Below are 22,763 nucleotides of genomic sequence, written 5' to 3' on the forward strand. Positions count from 1 at the left end.
GGCACTCCTGCTATCCAGTGATGTTCAGCTGTGGAAGCAGCTGATCACAGGATTCTTCAGGTTGCTGCATGAACCTTGGGTCATCTTCAGTTCCACCCTGCTCTGGACACAAAGACGCCAATATGCTTATCCCGTGGCTTCCTCTTGACTTTGTGCATTGGCAGGATTGTTTTCAGCTGCAGAGTGGAAAAGCTGCTCCACATGAATTTGTCAGGAAGAGCCGAATTATGTGCACAATAACTGAAGTAAGCCAGGAAAGGAATTTCTCCCTCCATCACTCCCCCCACATCCCTCCCATATGAACAAACAAGAGCAGTTGATTCTCCAGAAGGCACCAGAAAATGAATTTCATTTCCCAGCTCTTGTTTTATCAAAACAAACAAATTTAGCAGAGGCTGCCTGAACAAAGAAGTGACGGTGGGAAACGGCCCCTGTGGTCCTAATGCAGATGTGAATCATCAGAACAGCAATCCTAGGAGAAGCATTTTTCCTTTCTTTTTCTTTCAAATAAGGTTAGATAGCACACAAAAAGTATCTTTCCATTTATACCTACTTACCGTCACAGAAATATTTTTGTTTACTTTAACACACACACATGTATTTCCAAGATGGGAAAAGCAGCCATGAAGCTATTTAGAAAAACTATTAAACTTTCAGCCATTAAATGTTTATTCCTCACTGGAATCTCACTTGCCAGAACAAATAAATCTGTGAAATAGGTTGACATGTTTGAGGTGATTTGTGACTCCCTTCTAAATGGTCCCTTCAATTGGATTCCCCTTCCATTTGAGAGCAGCAGCAAACTTTGGCTTTTGCAGCAATTTGGCTGCTCCAAACAAAGCCGAACACGGGTGATGAAGTTTGGCGGGGGGGGGGGGGGGGGCTTCCAGCAGACCTCCAACCATGCAGGACTGAGCTGCACCCTGAGAAGCTTCTTGTAGAAAAGCCAGGGAACGCACTGCAGTGCCACTGCCACCAGTGGAGATGGATACTTCCCCTCATCCTCCAGCCCTGCCCCTCCTAACTTGTCCTTCACTGCTGGCTGTGCTTCCTCCCTTCCACCCCACATCCCTAATATCCTTTACCACACAGCTCAGTGAAGCCCAGAGGAGCCTGAGCTGATCACATCCGTTATATTTTCTTTGGAAGGAGCTTGACAGCCCAAAAAGATTCCTGACAAGCACGATGCCACCACCATCAGCAGTAATTGTGTCCCCTGCCACAGCCACTCAGACAATGCTGCTGTGTCTCCTGTCAGCAGGCTCACTGGGGACAGCCCTGCCCTGAGAACTGCCCACCTTACCAGTGATTGCTATAAATAATTAATGTGCATTCCTCTGTTTGCATTCCCCTCTGTTCCTTTGTTGGAACCATGGCCTCCCTAACCAGAGGAATGCATCACAACTTCCAAACAAACACTTGGCAGCAGCACGAGTGGGAAGGGGGTGTGTACAGATGTTTAATGGTATTTCTCTTACAATCAAGGTGCTATAGCACTCAGGAAAGGCATTTTTGGTGGTGGGAGAAGAGGGAGAAGAATAATGATACACTAAATACAGGAGGAAACACTATTAAACTTCATGCAACTATCAAGAGCCATTAAAAAAAGCAAACCTCATTAAATACCTTTTGCTATTTAAAATCACATTTAAATGTGCCTATGATAGATCTGAGCTTTAGCTGCCGGTAATGACAAATTGCATTGCTCCAAGGAACTTACACGTGATGAGATATATTTTATACACCTTTTTATTAACAGTCACCCGAAAGCTTCAGCATCACTCTCAGAGCTGTGCAGCAAACACACTCAGCTATGATACTATTTGTACTGTCTGATGCAAGAAGGGCTTGGATAACATTTGTTTAGTCAAGGACAAACAGTCCTGGGGCCTGTAAGTGGATGTGTGGAAAGGCAAAATTGGGTAACACTTCCGGCCTGCAAAGAAACAGGGTCCCTTCAGCTGAAGGGCTCTTGGGGACAAACGCAGATAAAACCAAACTGTTCTGCAGTTTGGGTCACACTCCAAGGCCTCCCCCTTGGGCCCAAAATACTTCAGAAACAACCATCACGTAGTTAAGGAAATGAGTCCTGAGGTTCAAGCGGAGCCTTAACAAATACTTCTTGTTTCTCAAGCAACCACAACAGAAGGCAGTGACAAAGAAGGCCAGGGATGCTGCTCCAGAGGGTGGTGTCAGTCATCAAAGTCGATTCTGATGGGGCCTCCTGTCAGGACGCGGTCTGCCACGTGAACATTTTCCTCCCGCCCCCGTCGCTCGGCGGATCTGCGCACGCGTCTCCGGCAGCCCTGGGCGCAGCGCGAGGTCTCGTCCAGCGCCCCGCACACGAGGACGCGGCAGTGCAGGAACACCTCCTGCGGTGGGGACACAGCGCGAGGCTCAGCGCACGGCTCCGGGGACCGCTGGCCGCCGGAGCCAGCGCCGCGCCGTTCCCACGGGCGCACGGCCCGTGGCCGGCGTCGCCATCCGCGGCCCCAACGGCCGCTCCGGCCGTTTCCTTGCGCGCCCTCTCCAGAGAGCCTGGCTGAGATCTCGGAGCCAGGAGTGGGGAACGAAGGGAACAGGAAGGTGTGAAATGATCCTCCAGGTGAAGGGGTGAAGATGGCAGGAATCAGCTTGGAAGAGCTCACATGAACTGGCAAGCCTCGCAAGGATTGACGGAGACGTGCAAGAGAATTTCAAGCGAGCTGGGAAAACACAGCCAGGAAACCGAGGGGAAAAAGGAGGAACACACAGGGTGATGAGAGGCTATGTGGAGGGAAGAGGGAGAATGCAAAACAGCAAGGAGACAGCTGCCTTTTCTCCTTGCACAACAAAGGCAGTGACAGGATTTCTGCTCCCTGCCCTGTAAGTGACAAGGAGAGCAAGGGAAGATCCCTGCAAGCAGCAGCCACAAAGACTTGGAGAGACTTCTCATTGTGCAGAACGGGAGGATGCAGGTTGGAGGCAGCAGGGGTAATCAGAAAGCCAGGGAAAATTTCTGAATTTTAGAAGATCTCATTTGTTTTAACCCTACTGGGGCTCTCCAGTAGCTAGAGCAGGCAGTGTTGGCTGAGCATAATGAGGACTGGAAGATCCAATTTCCTCCAACACAGAAAGGAAAGTTATTTGCATTAGGAAAATGGCATTATCCTTCCACAGTCCTCCCACTACAGAGCTTCTGCCCCAGAGAGACAGCCTGGTTTCACATTGAATTAAGCAGTGTGGTTGCCTTCTGACTGGAGTCCTGGCATCTGTACTCACAAGAGCTAGAGAAGACACAAGGTAGAAGAGATCCCAAACTAAAAACTGTGTTGTTTTAAAGACAGGGCACTATGAAATGTGCCTGGTGACTGAGAACACTTCTCTCATCCAGCAAACAAGGGTCCACCAAGACCACCCTGGAAGTGACAACGATTTTAGCCTGCTGTGGCAGTGATGCTCCAAAACTGTCCTTCATATTTTAATTTTAGTTGTTTTTATCAGTCTCTCCTGAAGTACCTGTGTCAGGCTCCTGTAAGGTACAACTGCTGGAACAGGCACAGCAGCACCTGCCTTGGGCCAACCTTTCCACACCCTTTTCCAACTTGGTGCTGAGGCTCATCACTTGTATCAGAGCCCATGAAATATCTAAGTGTTGAGTTTTGAGCTTACCTTGTTGTCTTTGCCCACAAACTTGAACACAGGAACCTGGAAATGCTTGGCAAGGTGGTCCTTTGACGTGTACTGCTTCACAGAATCATCAGAAACACAGCTGAGGAGAGCAGAGGGATAGGCTTTAATGGGTTTCCCAGAAATGGAAAAAGAAAGAGAAAAGACATTCCAGCCTGCTTAACCAGAGAAGGAAAAGGAGCGATTGGTTCTCCCAGGCTCAGCTACCATCTCTGCTACTTCCTCTTTGGCCACAGGAGAAAAGTGGGGAATGATGGGGAAAAACAGCAGCGTTGCTAATAGCATCTCCAGACAAGGAACAGCTCAGCAGCAGAGGGCTGGCAGGACGTGGCCCAGTCCCCTCAGAGAGGGACTTCCAGCAAGCTGCAGGCAGCTCTGTCCTCATTTCACCTTCCTGTGCAACAGCCTGCAGTGTTACACACTACAGAATGTGCTATGTGCTTACTGTATACACGTAGATATGCACATAAATTATGCTTAAAATAAAGCGGCCTGCACCCACATTACTAAAATATGAGAGATGATGAAAACAACAAAAACCCAGATTTGCTTTGCTTTCCTGCTGGATTTAGTCAAACAGCTCAAATTCACTACACCAAAAATTTATGATTTCAGTTTTTCCATCACTAGGAATGCAAGATGGTAGAAGAGGTTGCCCAACTGCAAGAAAAATAAATAAACTCCTTTTACAACAAGTTACATTCCAGGTACAGCCTACCTAAGAGTCTGACAGACAAAAAGTTATGGTGGCTCAGTAATTAGTGCTGATTATTGCAAAACCTTGGGCATCTTGAGAGGCCCTGATGCTGCTGTGATATTGCATTGCAATGCAGCTCATCCTTTCTAGCAAGTTAATTCCAAAAATGTGCTCTTTGAAAGATATTAAAAAAAAAAACAAAACAAAAAACAAAGCAGTGGTGGAAGAGACAAGAGGTACTGGTGTAGCACAAAATGTTGCTCTTGCAGCAAGCTTCAGCTCCCATCTTTACATGAGAAATGTGCATGGCACTGTCAGCAATGCTGATGCTTGACATGCTGAGTTGTAAAAGAGCAGTTCTGCCTTCACTGGAACGCTTGGCAATCTCTAAGTTGTTAAAATTCCTTTTCAACCAAGGCATCTGGTCATAAGGAATGACAGCTAAAAGGCTTTTCATACGTGAGTGGCCAAGCTCTAGGGTCGGGAAGCCAACTCATAGGTATGTTCTCATTTGTGGGCACATAAACTGTGATGATTATTGGACACTGGTTCAAACTGACTCCTAAATTCCAGGTTCCCTAAAGGTTCCCCACACTGGTAGAAGGAAACCTACTGGTTTGAGGCTAGGGAGAGGGGAAAGTAGAAGAACACCACAAAGGAATCAGAGATACATAGACAAAACCAGCTCAGAAACCTTATGAGCCACAAGGGCAAGTGCTTTTGCATTTGTGGGGCCAGACCATATCCCACTCTCCTAAGAAACCCCCAGAGGCCCTGCTGCCCACTTTGGAGAGGTGAGAAGAGACAGGTATGGAAGGAAAAGGGGTGAACCTGGTAAGGATACGGGGAAAATCACCTGTGCATAATCTGCTTAGGTTTGAGAAGGAGAGTGGCAGTGCTGTGGGAGCTGTGCTCTGACCCTCTTATTCTGGGCTCAGGGTTGAAAGGAAGGCTTACACAATGAAATATCCACCTCAGCCTAACAAATGGGGCAGCCTGAGGCATAACAAGAAGAGCTTTGCAATGGAAGTACCTTAACCACCCCGGGCTCTGCTGAATCATAGCTCCTGACCTCACCAGTGACATGACCTTGCTCCAGATGCCCCGGAGAGCTTCGATGTTTATCGGCTGTGCCATCGGTCAATGCCTTTGGTTCATTTTGTTTCCAGAAGGCAGGCAATTAACAGAGAAGACAGCGGGAGAGGGAACCTTCCCATTCTTCAGCCCAAAGTATAGCCCCTCCAATTTAAACAGTGTTTCCCTTTGTAATATGCAGTTAACTCTTACAGGTCTGATCCTAATAAACTGATACAAAAATCCCATCTTTATTGCCATGGGCTTTTGGGGCTGGAATTCTAGAAGGAAACTGAGTTATTACAGAAGTGTTTGGAGCAGGGACAACTTAGCAGTGTATTCAAGATAATTTAATTTTGAATCACTGGGGACACTGGGGCTGCAGTGATGGCTGTAGAGTGGAGCACTTTTCCCTTCAGTGAAGTTTTAATGCCCTCTGCAGGTACCAAGGGACTGCTGGTGCCATAAATCCTCCAAGCAGTGTTGGGATGAATGCAAGGGATGACATTTCCTGCCTTCTTCCCTTCTCCATCCAGCTCAGGTTTTGACTGCTGTTTTGAACCCCATCATTTTCACTCATGGGGAGAAACGAATGAATGTTTGGGGCCTTGACTCCGTGAATGGTCCAAGGGAACAGCCAAGCCAGGGAGTTGATAAAATCAATTTTTCCATTACAGATCTGCTCATAAAGCCCAGAAATCTTGGGCCCAGAAGGACTGCAGCCTAGGACGGAAGGAGAGCAGGATAACGCTAAATCCTGTCAGAAGGAAATGAAAACAGTATTTTTGGGTACTTCACATTTACATTACCCTTTTGCTACAAGACAATCACACAGGACTTGCCATCAGCAGCTGGACATAACAGTGGATGATTTAGTCTGGCAGCTGAGGACATGATTGTTGTTACCACTAAATGGTGTGTCAGGCAACATACAGAACTTACACAAGCACAGTCCCTTGACTATCAGGCTACAACTCTAGGGTATGTCTTAGATACTCCTTTGGCTGGATTTCCCTTCCTAGAGGACAGCAGACTGCCTCACAACTATGACATTTCCTCAGAGCTGTCTGGTTAAGCAGCTGGGTGCAAACACTCCACAGCAATGCTGTTGCATGGCACAGTCATTTCAGCACCCAAAGAAGTGTCTGAAAAGAGGGATAATTTCAGGAGCCACAGCTGAGCCCACAGCAAGGCTCCCAAAACCTCTGACACAAAAGCCACGACAACAGTGAACCCACAGATCTGCACAAAATTGTTTTTAGCATATCCTGGAATGATCACTAACCTCAAACACCTCGAAAAATTACAGCCAAACTGAAAGACCCAAAGTTTATTGCACTGGCAGGCATCAGGGAGAGCAAAGCAAAGAATTCTCCTGCAGCTCCCACCAGGACTAGCAATGGGCTCTTCTGGCTCGTGCTGTAATAAGGCCATTATGAGAAAATTAAGAACTCGCTCCAGCTGCTGTGTCAGCTGCCTGGCAGCAGCACATGGCCATGGGGGTTCTGCACATTGCCTTGGCACTCTGTGGCTGGCAGAGAGAGAGGATATCAGGAAAGAGAATCTTTTCTACAGGAGCCAACTCAATTATCCACAAGGCTAATGACAGGGAAACACACCCTGCAAAGGCTGCACTCGGAGGAACCTCTTTTACTGCCACCCACAGTTTCTCCCAATTCCTTTTGATGGGACAGGTGGTTTCAGCCTGATGGCTGCTGGTGATTGCTACAAGCAGGGCAGACAGGCTCTGCGGAGAAGGGACAGTGTTTCCCGCATCATACAGACAACACAGCCCCACTGCCAATTCACATTAAATTGCCAACAAGAGTGGGAACAGTGAGCTCACCCATCTTGAATCAGGTAGTACTTCAGAATCTCATCGATTTTTGAGGTGGGAGTGGCAAAGCAGCTCTCCACCAGCGTCTCCAGTCCGCTGACGTGCACCAAGGGCTCGATCCCAAAGTACAGGGAGTCCCGAAGCTTGAGGGTGGGCAGAGCACCCCTGTAGGGCTCGTCAAAATCTTTGTCCTTGAAGATCTCCAGGGTGAAGGGGAAGACGCCCTGGTTGCGGCTCATGATTTCCAAGGGAGAGTTCCTGAGGTTGGGCACGTAGCCCTCGGAGATGGTGTAGCGGCGCGGGAACTCGCACGTCACCGGGATCAGCAGCTTGCTGGTGCGCACAATGATGTCCCCATTGCTGCCCGGGGTCTGCTTGGGCAAGCCAGTCACCAGGTTGGTGGCAATGATTTTATCATTTATTACCTGCAGCAAAGAAAGGGGAGATGGTTGAGAAAGATCTCTCTAGGCTGACGCTCAGAGCAGAGGCTGAAGGCCCGGCTTGTGAATTTACATCCTGTACTGGTTTTGGCTTGCTAATTTGAAATTATTTTGTTGTGAGATAGGATTAGGAGGAAGGCAAAATAGGCTTAATTTTAAATGCTATAAAGAGAAACTTTATTACTAGAAACTATAAGGGAAAAAAAAATCTCAGAATAAAACTTTAGACCATTTTTCCTCCCCCACACTTCTTTTCTTTCATATTGAAAATATACAGAAAACAACTCTGTTAGTTTGCTATTTCTAAAATACTCTTTCACCAATTTACTCGGGAGAAGAGACTTCCCTCTTTATTTATGGAGATTTCTCCACAAGAAACAGTTTCCTTGTGGCCTTGATGTTACAGCGATTAGCAGCCCAGGAGAATGGAATTTTGACCATTATGTAAAAATTCCTTCCTCATCTAACAGTTTTTTTCAGAACTATTATTGAGGATCCCCAGAATGATGCTGCTCATCCTCACAGATCAACCAAGAACCTCGGGGTTCAATGCACCACACTTCTGCTACCCCTCTGCCATCTGGATCCTCACCAGTTTCCAGTTTAACTTTTGAAACATTACCAGGAGAGCAGAATCTGTCTCAGCAGGAGGAGAGAGTGAGGGCACTTGTACCTTCTACCCTTGTGAAGCGGGAGGGGAGCAGAAAGCAGCACCCATGCTGTCACACACACACACACACTGCTGGAGGGGGGATGGAACGAGCTCTCTGACTTTGGAATGCCAGCCCAGGTCTACTCTGAGGGCAGCTGCATGGCAACACAGGAAATGGCTCTGAGGGTACAGCTAAATCAGCTTTATTCCCCACAGCCAACCCCCCCAAATCCCAGAGACTGCAATAGGTGTACATACATCTACCACAGTGCCACAGGACTTCAGGGAGAAATGGATGTTGACGTGAGTGCCGTTGGACACGCCTTTGCACGAGGTGTTGATGAGGGAAAGGTCCAGGCCTCCAACCAGGTCCTTGGGGATGTTCACCTCAATAGAGCTGGACTTGCACAGCACTGGAACTGCAAGAGAAGTCCCCAGAATAAACCTACCAGTGAGCTGGGGAAGGGCTATACCAGTTACAACTGGGGGGAAAAAAGGGGGAATCATAGACAGCATTTATGGTAACCTAACTACCCACCTTGCATTCCCCACCTACACAACACAAACCAGAGCTGCCACTGCCCCAAATTCCCCAGCCACAGCAATGCCTCAGAAAGCAATGAAGACAATCACTGCACTTGCAGCAGAAACTTAGCTGTGTTTTCCAGCTTCACTTTAATATTCAGCACAGATTTGGCTGATATCTCTTGCACTGCGATGTCCTGGGAAGAGCCTTTGCCAGATATGGGTATCAAATTCACAACACCCCAGGCAAAGCCATTTTTTAAGACCCTTAATCAGATTTTACATCAAACCCAGAACATCCTGAAACAAGGCAGAGTAATTCCATATAGATACCGAGCTAAAATGGAAGCACCTCAAAACGCCATAATAATATTTTTATAAGCAATAAACCCAGCTCTGACAAACAAACCCAATTAGCTCACTCATTCCACCTCCTTCCAACCTTTAAATTTTAATACAGGCCTCCGTGTGAATTTTTTGTACATTAAAGTTTCATTACATAAGAAGCAGGAGAGAACAGAGCTTGGACAACATAAAAAATGAAGGAAGAGAGAATAATCTTCAATAAAAAAAGTATTTGCTGTATAAATATTCCTTGGGATTATTCAGTTCAGTTAGAGACAGGACAAACATACTTGTAGCACATATCCTGGTTTCAGCCAGAAAAACAAACCCTCTGCAGGATTTACACTTATTGTATTTTAAAATCCCACAACAAAACCTTTTTTGCAAATATACTAGTTTCCCAAGATTTTTGACAAAACTGGGGTCCCAGTCCTTGACATTCCTATGACCTGACTTCTCTTAATTTCAATAATTATATAATTTAGGATTCTGGATATGTGATTTAAGGCACACTGCTAAAACAGGCATTTCACTCCCCTTTAAAAACTTCCCTGTCCCAGTTCAGGTATTTGCAACAGCCTCTGAGTGCCTCCAGGGTGGATTTTTGATTAAAACTCGATAATTTCAAAGTGATATGCTAAAATGTATGCAGAGTGCCGAAAGCAATATGTTCCCATAATGACACTGCTGGGTTAGAACAGAAGCTTAAAGAACTAAAAATTACCTTAACCTTCCCTCCACTGGCAGCAGAAGGCAAGTGGGAATAACTGAGATGTCAAATGGCTCAGGAGCAGACAAAAGGACTCGGGGAACACAGCAGACAGAGAGGAACATCCTTTGTAGAACTGATTGGTTTCTTCTGGATTTAAACACTCGCTGTTCTAGGGCTCCTTGGTAAATAAGGAAATGTACTGCTTTTATAAAGGGGACATTCAGGGCAAGAGATCTGGATCCCAACTGCAATTCTCTGAAGTTCAGGATTGATTTGGTTCAGGATCTCTCTGTTTCTACATGTCTTTAACTGGCACAAAGGGGGAGAAAGAAAAGACTCTATTTTCCCCATGCTCCAGAGCTGCAGGAGCCATGTGCCCTTCACCACCTGGACACAGAAACAAGTGAAGGAAACCTCCTGGCTTAAGCCAACTCATGGCTATTTGGGAAAACATCCAGTGTGTGTGCCAAAAATGTGTCAAACATTTTAGTTCTTCACCCTCATACTTCTCAGAGCACCTGTGAGAACTGGGAAAGCCTCCTCATATCCACTTTAAGCTCTGTTTTGCACCAATGCCTCTGAGCACCTGACCCTGGAAGAAAGCTTCTGTGGCAAGTCCAATGCTCATTTCTGTCTGCCATTGCTACTGGCACAATATTCCAGTCTTTGGCTCCTTCCTTGGCCTTTTGAAGTGCTGCTGCTTGGAGCAGAGGCTGTCTTCCTGCACAGACTGCTCAGCAGAACAGACTCTCTGGTGCTGGGGTGCCCTGAACCACTGCTACAAACATAAAACCTGCTTGCCTGCACAAAAATTTGGGCAGGGAATGGAGGGGAAGAGCATTTCATCCCTACTCTTCAGGAAGAGTTGGGGTATTAGGATGGGCTGCAAAATTCCAAGTATTTTGCTGGCCGGTATCTTTATGGAAAAACTGCAGCCTCCAAACTCTGATTTCTGTGCAAGATTATTAATATTTGTTCTGAATGTGGAGACAGTGCAGAGGAGGGTAGAGAGGCTGCAGATCAAAGTGCTTCAGGCTACTGTGCCTGCCCTGCACTGTTAATTGAACCAATATAAACCTGACTAGGTGTCATAAAAAATTGGGTGGTACAGTTCCATACTTGCTCAGAATCGCAGGCCACAGCATGGGGAGATAAATTCATGAATACAAAAGAACAGGCAATTTCACTTTATGAGATGTATCCTGAGCCCCAGCCTGGCTCCCAGCAGTGCTGCTGCTCTCATTAGCAGCCTCACAAGCAGCAGAAACCCTGGCTGGGAAATCCAGGACTTCCAACCCTGCTGGGGTTGCCTCAGGGACCTAAGACTGAAAAACATCACTCTGTTCTGGCCTGTGTCCATCAACCAGACATTCAAACAGTGAGCATGATCACAGCTCCTGGAAACCCCCACCAGCACTGCTGGATCCCAAGTGGGCAATGCTCACCCTTGGGAGCCCTGCATTTCTAAAAATCTTAAAAAGCAGAAATTCCATAAAGTAGAACCATTCCAACTTCTTCTCTGAGGCATTCCTGCCCTTTTGGCCACCATGAAGCCCAAATCTGTCCCTCTGACAGATATCTGAGCACTCTGTGACACATCAGACTGCAGGAGGTTCTCTGAGCACACCAGGCAACACCAGGCTCCTGGCAGCCTGGATGCATTTGCAAAAGAAATCTTTGCAAAATCTAGGGAGCTTGTTTATTCCATGTGCATACCATAGGCACAAGTGACTCAGCATGAAGGACTCCCTGTGGAAAGTTCAGATGGAAGGTTCTCCAAGGATAACGTTGCCCTGGCCTCTACAGAGCAGAAGTAACAGTCAATTTTTAGATGCTATCCCGGGCACTTTTCCAAGGGGCAGCAGGAGCACCTAATATCAAAGCTAGTGCCCTGCTTCAAGGCATAGGAGTGCTTACTGGAATGGCAAACTCGGGGAAAAAAACATGCCTATCTCTTTAACCCTGTTCTTGAAAGAACTGCTTTAGCTGAGACTTTCAAGTTTGAAGCATGGAAAATGTCAGTTCTAACAGCAGAAATTTGTCAGAGGCATGCACAGAGCAGTATAATGGGAGATGTTAAGCAGTGTTACTCATAAGAGAACACTGCCCTACAATTAACATGATGCAAGATGTGCTCAAGCTGGGCCATGTGGCTGTTCTCCTGCCTGGATACAAGACCAACATCTCCAGGCTCTCACTTTTGGATGGTCTGTCATAAGTAACAAAGCTCCATTAACCCAACTAGAAAGGACTGACTAAGAGAAGACAGCAAAAACAAGAAGAGAAGTTCCTTCAGACAATCCCTTGGGGGACAGAGGCTGCCAGGGAGATTTTGTTGACCTACCTTGGCAAGTGTGGTTGTCTTCTGACAGAACAAGTCCCCTGGGACATTCACACTGGTAGGTGTCCTCCACTTCAATGCAGGTGTGGCTGCAGCCTCCGTTGTTATTGTGACAGCCTTCAATTTCTGGGAAAGAAAGGAAAATCAGCGCATCCTGCAGACCCCAACAAACCCCTGACCAACCAACAGTCTGAACAATACAGCTCAAAGGCAACAGTTTGTTTCCCAGAAAATGAGGTGGAGATCCCTTTTCTAATTGTAGACTTTTATTTACGCAGAGCATCATGATTTTTTTTCTTTCAAATAACCTTAATGGCTTGATATTTTATTCATCCTTTGGGATGAATATGCTAGATGAATACTACTTTTCTCAGTAAAACAACATAAGATAAGCGAATCATAAATATAAAATATTTCTCCCCGAGCCTGCCATCACAAATCACTGTGTGGTTTTCACTGAAATGTAAAGAAAAGAATGGAAACCCCACACTCAATCCTATACAGTGCATGGAAAATAACAGACCAAACACCCCATAAGATTCAAAGCAATGGGTAAAGCATAATAATGTAAATTTTGAGATACTTTAAACTCTACTCAGCCTCACCAGCTCATGTAATCAAGCTAAATCTCTTGCAATTGTTCTTTTTAGCAACAAGCTGTGAGGTGGCTCACACCTCACATCCCATTCTCTACCGGCTCGCAAAGCTGAGGGCACATCTTCAGAAATAAAACTCACTAACAAGATTGTAAAAATCCCCAGCAGCAGTGTTAAACTCATGAAAGGCACCATCCTTCTTACAGAAGGGAAATTAAATGATATATCAAAGGCCCTAAAAGCCAACTTGGGGAATGGCAGAAACAAACGAGTTTCCAAACAGACTATTCCAGCCCTGTCAGACGAGTGCAACACTTGGGAATAAAAATTGCACAGCTCATTTATGTGATGCCTCAGCAGCTCAGAGCTGGATGTGGCAGGGACAAAGCCCACAGACCATTTTTGGCTCCACATAACTTGACAAGTAAAGAGCACTCTGCACAGCAGCATTTCCCAGGAAACTGTCACTGCCTGGATGAGTGATGTACCAGCAGAGCTCAGAGAGTAGATTTAGCTCTTTTGGGTAACCAAAAAGTGAGGCACATCTGTAGCTGTTTTTCTTGTCTGAAGCCCCACAGTGTCTGTGAACACTACACAGCAGCTTTGGTGTGAGGGGGCACAGTGATTTTCCACAGCTCACCCCAGAAAACATCAGGCACACATCAATTTTTGCTGGGTTTGCCTATTTCTGCTCAGGGATGCTTGCACATTGTTAGTGACAACACATCAGGCCCACAGTTTGGTCTTTAAGTCAGCAGTCTAAATTTATCAAGGGTTTTCAACCTGGCTGTGCCACCACTGTGAAGGAACTGTGGCAGCTCCACGGAGCAGCAGAGCCCACTGACACCAAAGAGCAAAATGCTGCCCTAATCCCAAATTTTCCTTCTGTCCACAGACTGGCAGTCCTTCTCCTCAATCTCTATCCTGGGAGGCTAAAGCAAATATCTCATGCTCTATTTTAATGTCATGACATTACCCCATGCCTACTGTGAGCTGCCAAAACTCAGCGCTGCTAAATCTGACCTCACAAAACTCTACCACAAAAATCTCCAGAGGCAAAATCTCAACAACTTCATCAACAAGTTCTGCCTGGACAGTCAATCTTCCAGATCCACTGCTGCCTGTCCCCCATGGAGATAAACACAAGCAAATCCTAACAGAAATGCACAAGGCAGGGACAATAACAAGGAGAATTCTCTCTGCTTGTTCAGAAAGATATTTTAGTATCAACCTCTCTGGCAAGCACAGAGGCGGTATCAGTGAAATTTAATCCCAGGTGCAAGGAGCCAAGAGAGAGCCAGTGCTGCAAGGGAATGATTTATACAGTTTCCAGCAGCCTGTGGTAGCTAATGCCTCACCTTCACAGGTTTTCCCATCACTTCCCAGCGTGCGCCCGACCCCGCACTCACAGCGGAAGGAATTCTTCAGGTTAACACAGAACTCACTGCAGCCTCCGTTATTCTGCTCACATTCATTTTCATCTAAGAAAAAAAACAAACAAAAAAACAAGCACTGGAATGTAATGGATAATCCCACTATAAAATTAGTAACACTGACAGTAGATTTTGAATCTCTTGGTAAGGCTCTGAAAACTCCTCCTAAGTTTTGTAAAGGCTAAAGTTGCTCTGTGTCTATCTGCCCTTCTTTTTTGTTTTTGAAAGGTACTTTGTTCTCTGAGATTCTAATTCCTGAACCTGATTTAATCTGTGTGTGCAAAAAGCAAATCAAACAGAGAGGAAGAGACAGACGTTGCTCTTGCTGAGCCACAAAATGAATGATTTCTCTTAGGCAGGCCAGGATGCTGAAGTTATCAATCAATGCTCACATGGGGTTTCATCCAAACAGTTTAGAAGCTGGCATTTATTAGATGTCAGAAGCTTAAGACCAAGAAAAAAGTATTATTTTAACAGACAGGTCAGAGATAAGCTCTCTCAGGTATCTGTGGTCCCACATATGCACAGTACCCACAGCTGGCAGCTGGTGGTGGTGTCTCCTTCCACAAGCAATGTGATTTGAGTATTTTTAGCCAAAGACTTGGCCAGTACCCTGCTTTGAGAGGCAGGAAGCACATCCAGGAGACTCACACAACACTGCTTTTCACACACGTGACAGGCTCCATACTTTCCCTTCTAAAAATAAAACTAAAGCTGCTTAAAATCACAAGGTGAAGAGGGAAAGGGCTACTGACAAAGGCATGGAGATGTTGTTAGAGGGGCCCAGAGATTGTCTTGGTCAAGGGCCGGGCTCAAAAATTCCCCTGGCTGATCCTTCCAAGTTCTACAGCACACAGAGACCTCTGTCCCTGCTCTTCCCCACTGGTGACAAGCAACACTTCTGGAATGGAGGCTGGTTGTCTTGAGACTGGATTAGGGCAGTTCTGAGCTGATTTTCACCACATCTTAGTAGAACATGGACACAGGCACTGAGGAAGTCAAAGGCAATGTACCGAGTTGCTGGGTGCGTGACAGGAAGTCTAAGACCTTATTTAACCCCTAAATGAAAATTGAACTCGGGATCAACTGTTCTGCTCTGGGATTTAAAGCAGGTAATACACAAAGGAGAAGCACAGGGAGGTGCACAGAGCTGCTCAACCTTCACAGAATGGTCTGGGTTGGAAGGGACCTTGAAGTTCATCTTGTTTTGCCCCCTGCCACTAACCCAGGTTGCTCCAAGCCCCATCCAACGTGGCCTTAGACACTTCCAGGGATGGGACAGCCACAGCTTCTCTGCTGCATTACTGCAGAAGCTTCAGTCCCCCTCTTCAGGGGAGCTGGGAAAGGAAGCACAATTCTCTGTTTAGGAAAGACAAACAGGGATTTATTTGGTTTCTCTACAAGGAAGGCACAGTTGATCTCAGAGATGTGATTGCCCAATTACTCAGCAGAATAGAAAGTTATTAGAAAGATCATAGAGCCACACAAGAGAGGCTGCAGGTAGGTGAAGCAGTGTGATCATTCCAGCTGAGGTGCTCTGCCATCTGGGAATCTGGAGCAGAAGCAGCAGAGCAGAAATCCTGCTTGTGGGGGCATGAAAGCAGCTGCAGCACACACAGACAGGCTCAGGACTCCTGTATGCACCCCCTGCTGCAGGAAATCCTTTCATTTGAGCCTGCCACACATTCACTGAGTACCAGTGCTTGTGAAGGGCACTTCTGTGACTGGAAGGCTTGCACAGAAGCAGCCAATAAATGTTTTTAATTATCTGAGAGAGCTCAGTCAACCACTTGGCTGCAGACAAGTGGAGCTGCTTAAGCAAAAGCCTTCCCCAGAATCACCATGAGCAAGTGCAACTCTGCAGGAAGAGCAGGCTGCTCCTTCCACACACTGGAATGACTGTGGGCCCTGCCCTGATGCTCAAAGACATGGGGTGTGTGAAGAAGGAAACCACCCACGCCTCTTTTTCATGTGTAGCCCCTATGGAACAGGCTGACCTGCCACACAGCCTCCTGGAGCAACTCTGCTTTCAGCTTCACCACCAAATCAAGTGACAGATGAGATTCCTCCTCTCCCTTACCTCTTCCTATCCGTAAGTGCGGCTCTGCAGCACCCCAGTGGGCACCCCTTCCCAGCCCTTTGGTTTGTCATGTGATTTTCCTGACCTCTCAATCCAGGTGCTCTCCCCCAGCACCACACACACAACCACAGCCACTCTCTCAGAGCTTCATGGGGATATCCCCATAAATCTCCAAAGCCCCCATTGCCCACTCTGCTCTCACCTCCCTCCTGGCCATGCTGGTCTCTGCCATCAAGTGCCAGCTCCCTGAATACCCCCTTGTCATGCTGCCTAAAACCATTGCAGCTATGGTGGAACTTACAGTTCTTTGGGTCTCCTCAAGCCCCAGGCCCTGGACAATGCCCCAAAAGGGCAGGAAGTATGGTAAAGTTTAGTGTGCAGCCCTGCAACAGCCAGCAAAACTTCTTTTGGAGGAGCAATATTCAACAGAACATGCGAGAGGAAATCTCTAACGCCAGACTGCACAGCACTTCTTGAGTGCCACAGTGATACCACAAGATCCTGCACAGATACTCTGCTACTGCCTTCAGCAGCTGAACCATGCAGAAAGTAAACCCAGCCTCAAAAACATGGAGCTCCAGGGGCACCAGAATGGATGCAGTCATGGGATGCTATATCTTGGAACCATTTACGGAATCATGGTCCTGGGGTTCTAGGCAGCAAAGGGGAAAACTCCTCTGAGGATATGTCATTTTTTATAGTGCTTTGTAAAGCAAGGGATTGAGATGCGAGCAATGAAACAAAGGGCAGAAAAGCACCAGTAACTGACACAGCTTATTTCCACCCTTACCAAGGCATGTCTGGCCATCAGGTCCTAGTGTCGTGCCCGGGGAACACGTGCAGTCACTGGTGTCCAGGCAGGAGCCCTGGCAATCCACCACATCACAGATGTCATAAAAATCTAGGGCACGACAAGAACAATGTCAGCACAAAGCACTGAGCATGTAACAAAAGCACAACATTTATCCCATCAGCTTCCCACCCCGTGCGCAGCCCCTGGCCCACGTTGGGAAAGCTGACCTGCTGAAGCAATCAAGTCTAATTATTGCAGGTTAGAGATGCAAATTTTGACTTTGCATAAGACAAACCCCAGGGAGCATTAAATCACTGAGGCCATGTTGGATCCCAGAAACCTGGGTTTTTGAGCTTTCTGTGCTTTCTGGCACTGACTCCCCAGGAGGATGCTGCTTTTGACCCGAGGCCTTTGAGAAGGCTTCCAAATTTGAGTGATGAAGTTAAAATCACAGGTGTGTAGTTAAATAGAAGCGTGTGCTTTCACACGGTGAAGGGTTTTAAATTTGAGGTTTTCATAGTATAGTAATAGGTACGGGACAAGATGGAGGATTTGGGGTGGTGTCTCTCTTGATGCTCATCTTCCTTCTTCATGGTTTCAGGTAGTAGATTCTGGTTGGTCAGTGACCCTCACACTGAGGGTCACGGGAAGTTAGTTATTGGGTTAAAAGGATAAATAATACAGGTGTTAATTCTCTATTGGACTGTTTAGCTTAAGAGACCTTGTAGCAGCTGGACCTTACTCCATTTTGCTTGCTTCTAGCAGGTGGCTAGAAGTGCTGCTGGATGCTCTGTACTTTTTGATAAGATTTAACTAACAACCAAGCCCGAACACAAGAAAACGCATTTCCTTCGTGTGTTTTTTAATGCTGGCTCTGAGACAACACAACAGAGACCGACACAAACCACTAACTAAGCGCTGCAAAACTCCCACCGCTGTCACAAGGCCAGGTCAGCCGTGGAAAAACCCTGCCATTAGAACAAAGCGGGCGAAACTACCTCGCTGATCCCACAGGGACCTGGAGAATCCAGGAGCCAGGCGGCCTCCCAGGGACCAAGGGGGGGGTTTACAAGTGACTTACGCCCACAGTAGGCGTGGAAGCAGACGCTGGGCTTGGCGAGGCGGTACACGTAGTACCCCCCGGGGCAGGCCTTCACCTCGATGGTGGCGTTCCAGAGGCAGCAGCTGCCGCTGAAGCTGGCGCAGGCCTGGCGCCTCACGACGCCGTCGGCCGGGCGCGGGTGGCTGCCGTTCATCCAGATGGGAGCGTGGGTACCGCAGTGGTTCTCGGGGATGCAGAAGGTGGGCATGGCGTCGCCGGCCATGCCCGTGAAGCGGTACCACTCGCCGTCGATGCCGCTGTCGCACGTGGGCTGCCCGTGAGAGCCGTTGATCCGGTGGTCCGTGTTCCTCCAGGGCTCGTTCAGGCTGATGTAGGCGGAGCAGGGGTCCAAGGCTGGGACACACACAGAGAGAGAGAGCAGCTGGTAGATATAGAACCAATTACAAAAGTGTTTTTTCTTTTTTTTTCTCCGTCCCTGACTTAGCAAAACTGTTGTGATAGAGAGAGATCCCTAGGGAGAAAAGGTGATGCCAGCAAACTCGTTGCCTTGTGGAAAATTCTGACAGCTCGTCTCAAAGGTCTTGGAGAAACAAGTAAATGAACAGAGCTTTCACAATGTTATGCAACAGTTTGATTTGCTGTTTAGCTGATGGGAGGGAAAAAAACAAGATCTAAGCAAATCTGAGGTCCAGCTAATCATTTTGCCATAGGAAACACACCCTGGGATCTAGCCTAGGACAACAATCCTTCCTTCAAGTACTAACTGAGCACCTGCAAGCCGCTCCTGAAGTCACAGGCAAGTCTCCCAGCTGCCTTGGAACAAAGGACTATCTCAAACAGCTCATGCAGCCTCTTTTAAAACCCATCCACAGCCAGTGTCAGCCCTTGCAGCTGAGCTGCCAAACCTTTTGATTCATTATCTTATAATCTAGAGGCATGAAGGCCTGAGTTGGGACCTTCTGGGGAGCAACTGGTTAAACCCTTAACACAGCCGTGCTCCTTGCAAGCCCACAAACCCTCCTGCTCTGCACAGAGCAGCTGTTTGTGAGTGAAGTGAGTATCTGTGGGGGCAAGACACAAACACATGACTTCTTGGTAAGTGCATATCTGTTCATGCAATGCTCAAGGAGTGCGTCCCTTTTCAGAGGCCTTTCTGAACCTTCTGCAAATAATTAAAATGTGAGAGTACCATAGGGAGAACGTAAGTGAAGAATTTAAGTGTTCATTAAATTTTCAGTCTCCTCCTAATTAACCCTCATTTGGCAGCTTCCTCACTGGAAGTCCAGAGGTTCCATTTTGCCTTACATTTAATACCTGATTAAGCACAACTTATCCATGACAAGCAATTCCCTATTGAGCAAAAGGAAAGTTAATACTGCCCTGAGTAAGGAAAATTGATTACCGTTTCTTAAATTAGGCTAATAAAACCAATCACTCTGACAAAATGCATCTTAAACTGGAACAGCCTCAACTTTCCACAGCACATTCCTTTTGCAGTTCTAAAGCTGTGCTGTTTTGTTTTGACAACAGTGTGATCGATGGAGTATGGGTGAGGGAGGAATACTGTGCTCTTTCTATTAGAAACACAAATGATCCTGGTTCATTATTTTGATTTGTAGCACTTTAAAGTCAGAGAAACAAGTGCTTCAGAGAACAGACTTCACTCTTATTAAGCTGCGTCCTCTGTAAATATCTATCCCATAGATGTGCTACCTCATAGAAATATCTCACAAATATAACATCTCTCATGCCTTCCTCAGCCAGAGACACCTTTTACTTGGTCTCAAATCCAGCATAAAAGGCAGGAGCAGCTGCCAGAGTCAGGAGTGCTGCAGAGCTGGCACAGGGAGCATGGATCTGGGTTATGAAGGAATCTCTAGTGCCACGATTCAGATATGCAGGGGAGCTGATTCACTGCCACCACAACCAGCCTCATTCTCCTGAGCAGCAGAGAGGGGAATGCAGCAGGCAATCTCCGATGGGATTCACCAGGCATTCCCTGGTGAGCTCTCCTTTTCACCTGCCTCTGCTTGCCTGCCCTTACCCCAGACAGCAGCAGCACCACTGCAAATCCCATCCTCCAAAAGCTGGTTTGACTTCTCCCAAAAGGAAAAGTTAGGTCCTGAACAGAGCTTCCTCCGGGCTTCCCTCAGTGTAATTCCCTTGGTTTCCACAAGAGGATTTGGCGTGGCCTTAGGGTGAGTCACTAAGATGAAAAGGTTTTCGTGTTTGTTAAAAGCCAAACAAGGTGAAGCAGGAATGCCCTGTCAGCTTCCCAGCTGGGCAGCACTAAAAATACCAACACTCTCATTAGCTTTCATGTAATTATGAAATATCCTTTGTAGACAGGCTCTGGGAATGCTCATCTAGGGAGATTACATTGTCTGCTGAACATCCAGGAGATAATTTAAAGACGGAATGTAGTGAGATGAATGTGCAGCAGCTCAGAGGGAGCTGGAAGAAGGCACATCAGGGGAATTGAGGTAGCATTCCCTCCCATCTTTCATTCCCCTGAGAGCTTCTGGCAGGAGTGAGGGGCAAGCAAACAAGCAGAAAAAGCAGATAGCACTCTTCAGAACACTGCAGATCCTCACAGCCACCTTTGGACTGCCAGTGCTGCCCCATACCAGCCCCCCTTCAGACACCAGGCAGTCTTTGGCAGCAAAGTTTTGAAAATTCTAATTAATTAAATTGGGTTTTTAAGAAAAAGCTCCCACAAAAACAGAGAAGCAACTGATCAGCCTCTCACCTCTTCTCCCCCAGCATGAAGCTTGGGGGCTTGCACGAGACAAATAACTGTCTCCAGCTCACTATTTTTCATTTTTATTGGCTCAATTATTTTCCTCAACGCCTCTTGCATGGCCTGAGCAATTGAGGCTGACAAGTGTTGGCTATGAAGCAAAGCTTTTCCATTTGTGAGCTTGATGCTGTCGTTAGTTCTCTGGCTGACATGGTAGCAAACACATTGGGTGACAAATCAGGCTGCAGCAGGCACTGGTGAGTGCCCCATCCTGGGTGCACTGTGAACTGGAGGTCTCTGCTCCAGCACAACTTAGCAATAAAGGGAGCAGCACTGCATTTTGACACTAAATTCAGTTCAGATTTGTCAAGGAAGCAGGTGAAAAGGGTTCATAATGTCTACTCAAAGAGTCTGTCCTCCAAAGGGAGAGGAAAATCCCACAGTGCCTTGGCAATAGAGATTCTTCCACTGTGGGAGAATTCACACTGTGAAGGAGCAGAAGGAACAGAAGGATCTTTCCAACTGGAAGGAATTTCACATCACCTTCAAAGAAAAGGGATATCTCTCCCAGCTTCCAGCCTCTCACCTAAGAATACCAAGTCTCACTGTGAACCTTAGAGATAGCAAACAGAAATCAGGCAATGCCTCTTTACTCACCCATCGAAGACACTGGCTGGAGATGAACAACAAAGAAAAACAAGTATTGGAACATCCCACTGAGCCAAGGAAGAGTCACCACTCAAGGGACAGGGGCTTGAAAGTCCTTTTACAGGTTATAGCTCTTGCAGCCTTCCTCTCAGTGGAGCTTCTGACTCCAGGCTTCCAGCAGAGCAAGTATGATTGCTCTCCTGGAAGTTTATCAGAGGAAGAAGCTGAAGGGACGTGGGCTACAGCTCCAGCCTTGACCTCCCCAGAGCAGCTCTGCCCCTTACTGACACAGCAGGCATGCACTTACTGATCAATCTTATTTTTTAGACTTGACCTGCTATTGTTTTTTGCCCCGACTGTCCCACAGTGACACCTCCACTATCTTATCCACAGAAGAATTCTAACCAGGGACACCCGGACATCCCGAAGGGATGGAAAAGAAGAACAGATGGGTGTTTGTTATCTGTGCTCCTTCCACAAGTCACACTCCACAGCTCCCTGCAGGCAGAAAACACCAGCTAAGGAGCCTCAAGTGCAGGAAATAGTGGCCAAAGGAGCAGCACTGGTTCTTCCGAGCACAGATTGCACAGGAGTGCTTGGAGCACAGCTACAATGGGAACATCAGTCAAACTGAAAGACTGGTGTTACACAGGGAAATGAGCTGTCCTCTAGGCTACACAGAGGCCCTTGCCACTCCTGCTCACACAACCTGACCAGTGCAGCTTTTCTGCAGTGCTCTTACAATCTCTTGCCTTGAAAAAACAAACCAATCCAAACGTTATAGAATTAATTTTGATGCAAAACCGGGTAATTGAGAACTTCTCCTGACTAGTTAAAACCAAACTGGGCTGAGGCACAAGTGACAGCCACAAGCTTGAGATGTAGCACACTGAAACATGTTCTTTACTACAGCAAACCCAGAAAAGGCTCTTCCCTCTCACCCCATCCCAAGAGTTTTCCATCAGCAATGAGTGCAGCTGAGCACACAGTAATCACACAATCAGGCAAACGTGGGCATTTCCCCATTCCCTTGGCATCCTGCATTTCTGCAGCAGGCCGACCTAAGAAATGACACCAAGCTTCAAATCCCAGCAGAAAAAAAGTGGCTCCATTATTGA

At 47.0% G+C, this 22,763-nt stretch overlaps 1 protein-coding gene across 1 annotated transcript; it reads right to left on the reverse strand.

The window, feature by feature from the left end:
- Positions 1 to 1,439: 1,439 nt before the first annotated feature.
- Positions 1,440 to 21,709, reverse strand: OIT3 (oncoprotein induced transcript 3). The gene is made up of 9 exons (XM_062496235.1): positions 21,655 to 21,709; positions 18,276 to 18,650; positions 17,192 to 17,302; positions 14,247 to 14,369; positions 12,296 to 12,418; positions 8,628 to 8,788; positions 7,287 to 7,702; positions 3,652 to 3,751; positions 1,440 to 2,372 (listed from the first exon to the last, which is right to left on the reverse strand). The coding sequence occupies exons 1-9, from the start codon at positions 21,707 to 21,709 to the stop codon at positions 2,193 to 2,195; spliced, it is 1,644 nt and encodes a 547-aa protein (XP_062352219.1). The 3' UTR covers positions 1,440 to 2,192.
- Positions 21,710 to 22,763: the final 1,054 nt, after the last annotated feature.

The sequence above is a fragment of the Cinclus cinclus genome, chromosome 7, assembly GCF_963662255.1.
Source record: "Cinclus cinclus chromosome 7, bCinCin1.1, whole genome shotgun sequence".
Lineage (NCBI taxonomy): Eukaryota > Metazoa > Chordata > Aves > Passeriformes > Cinclidae > Cinclus > Cinclus cinclus.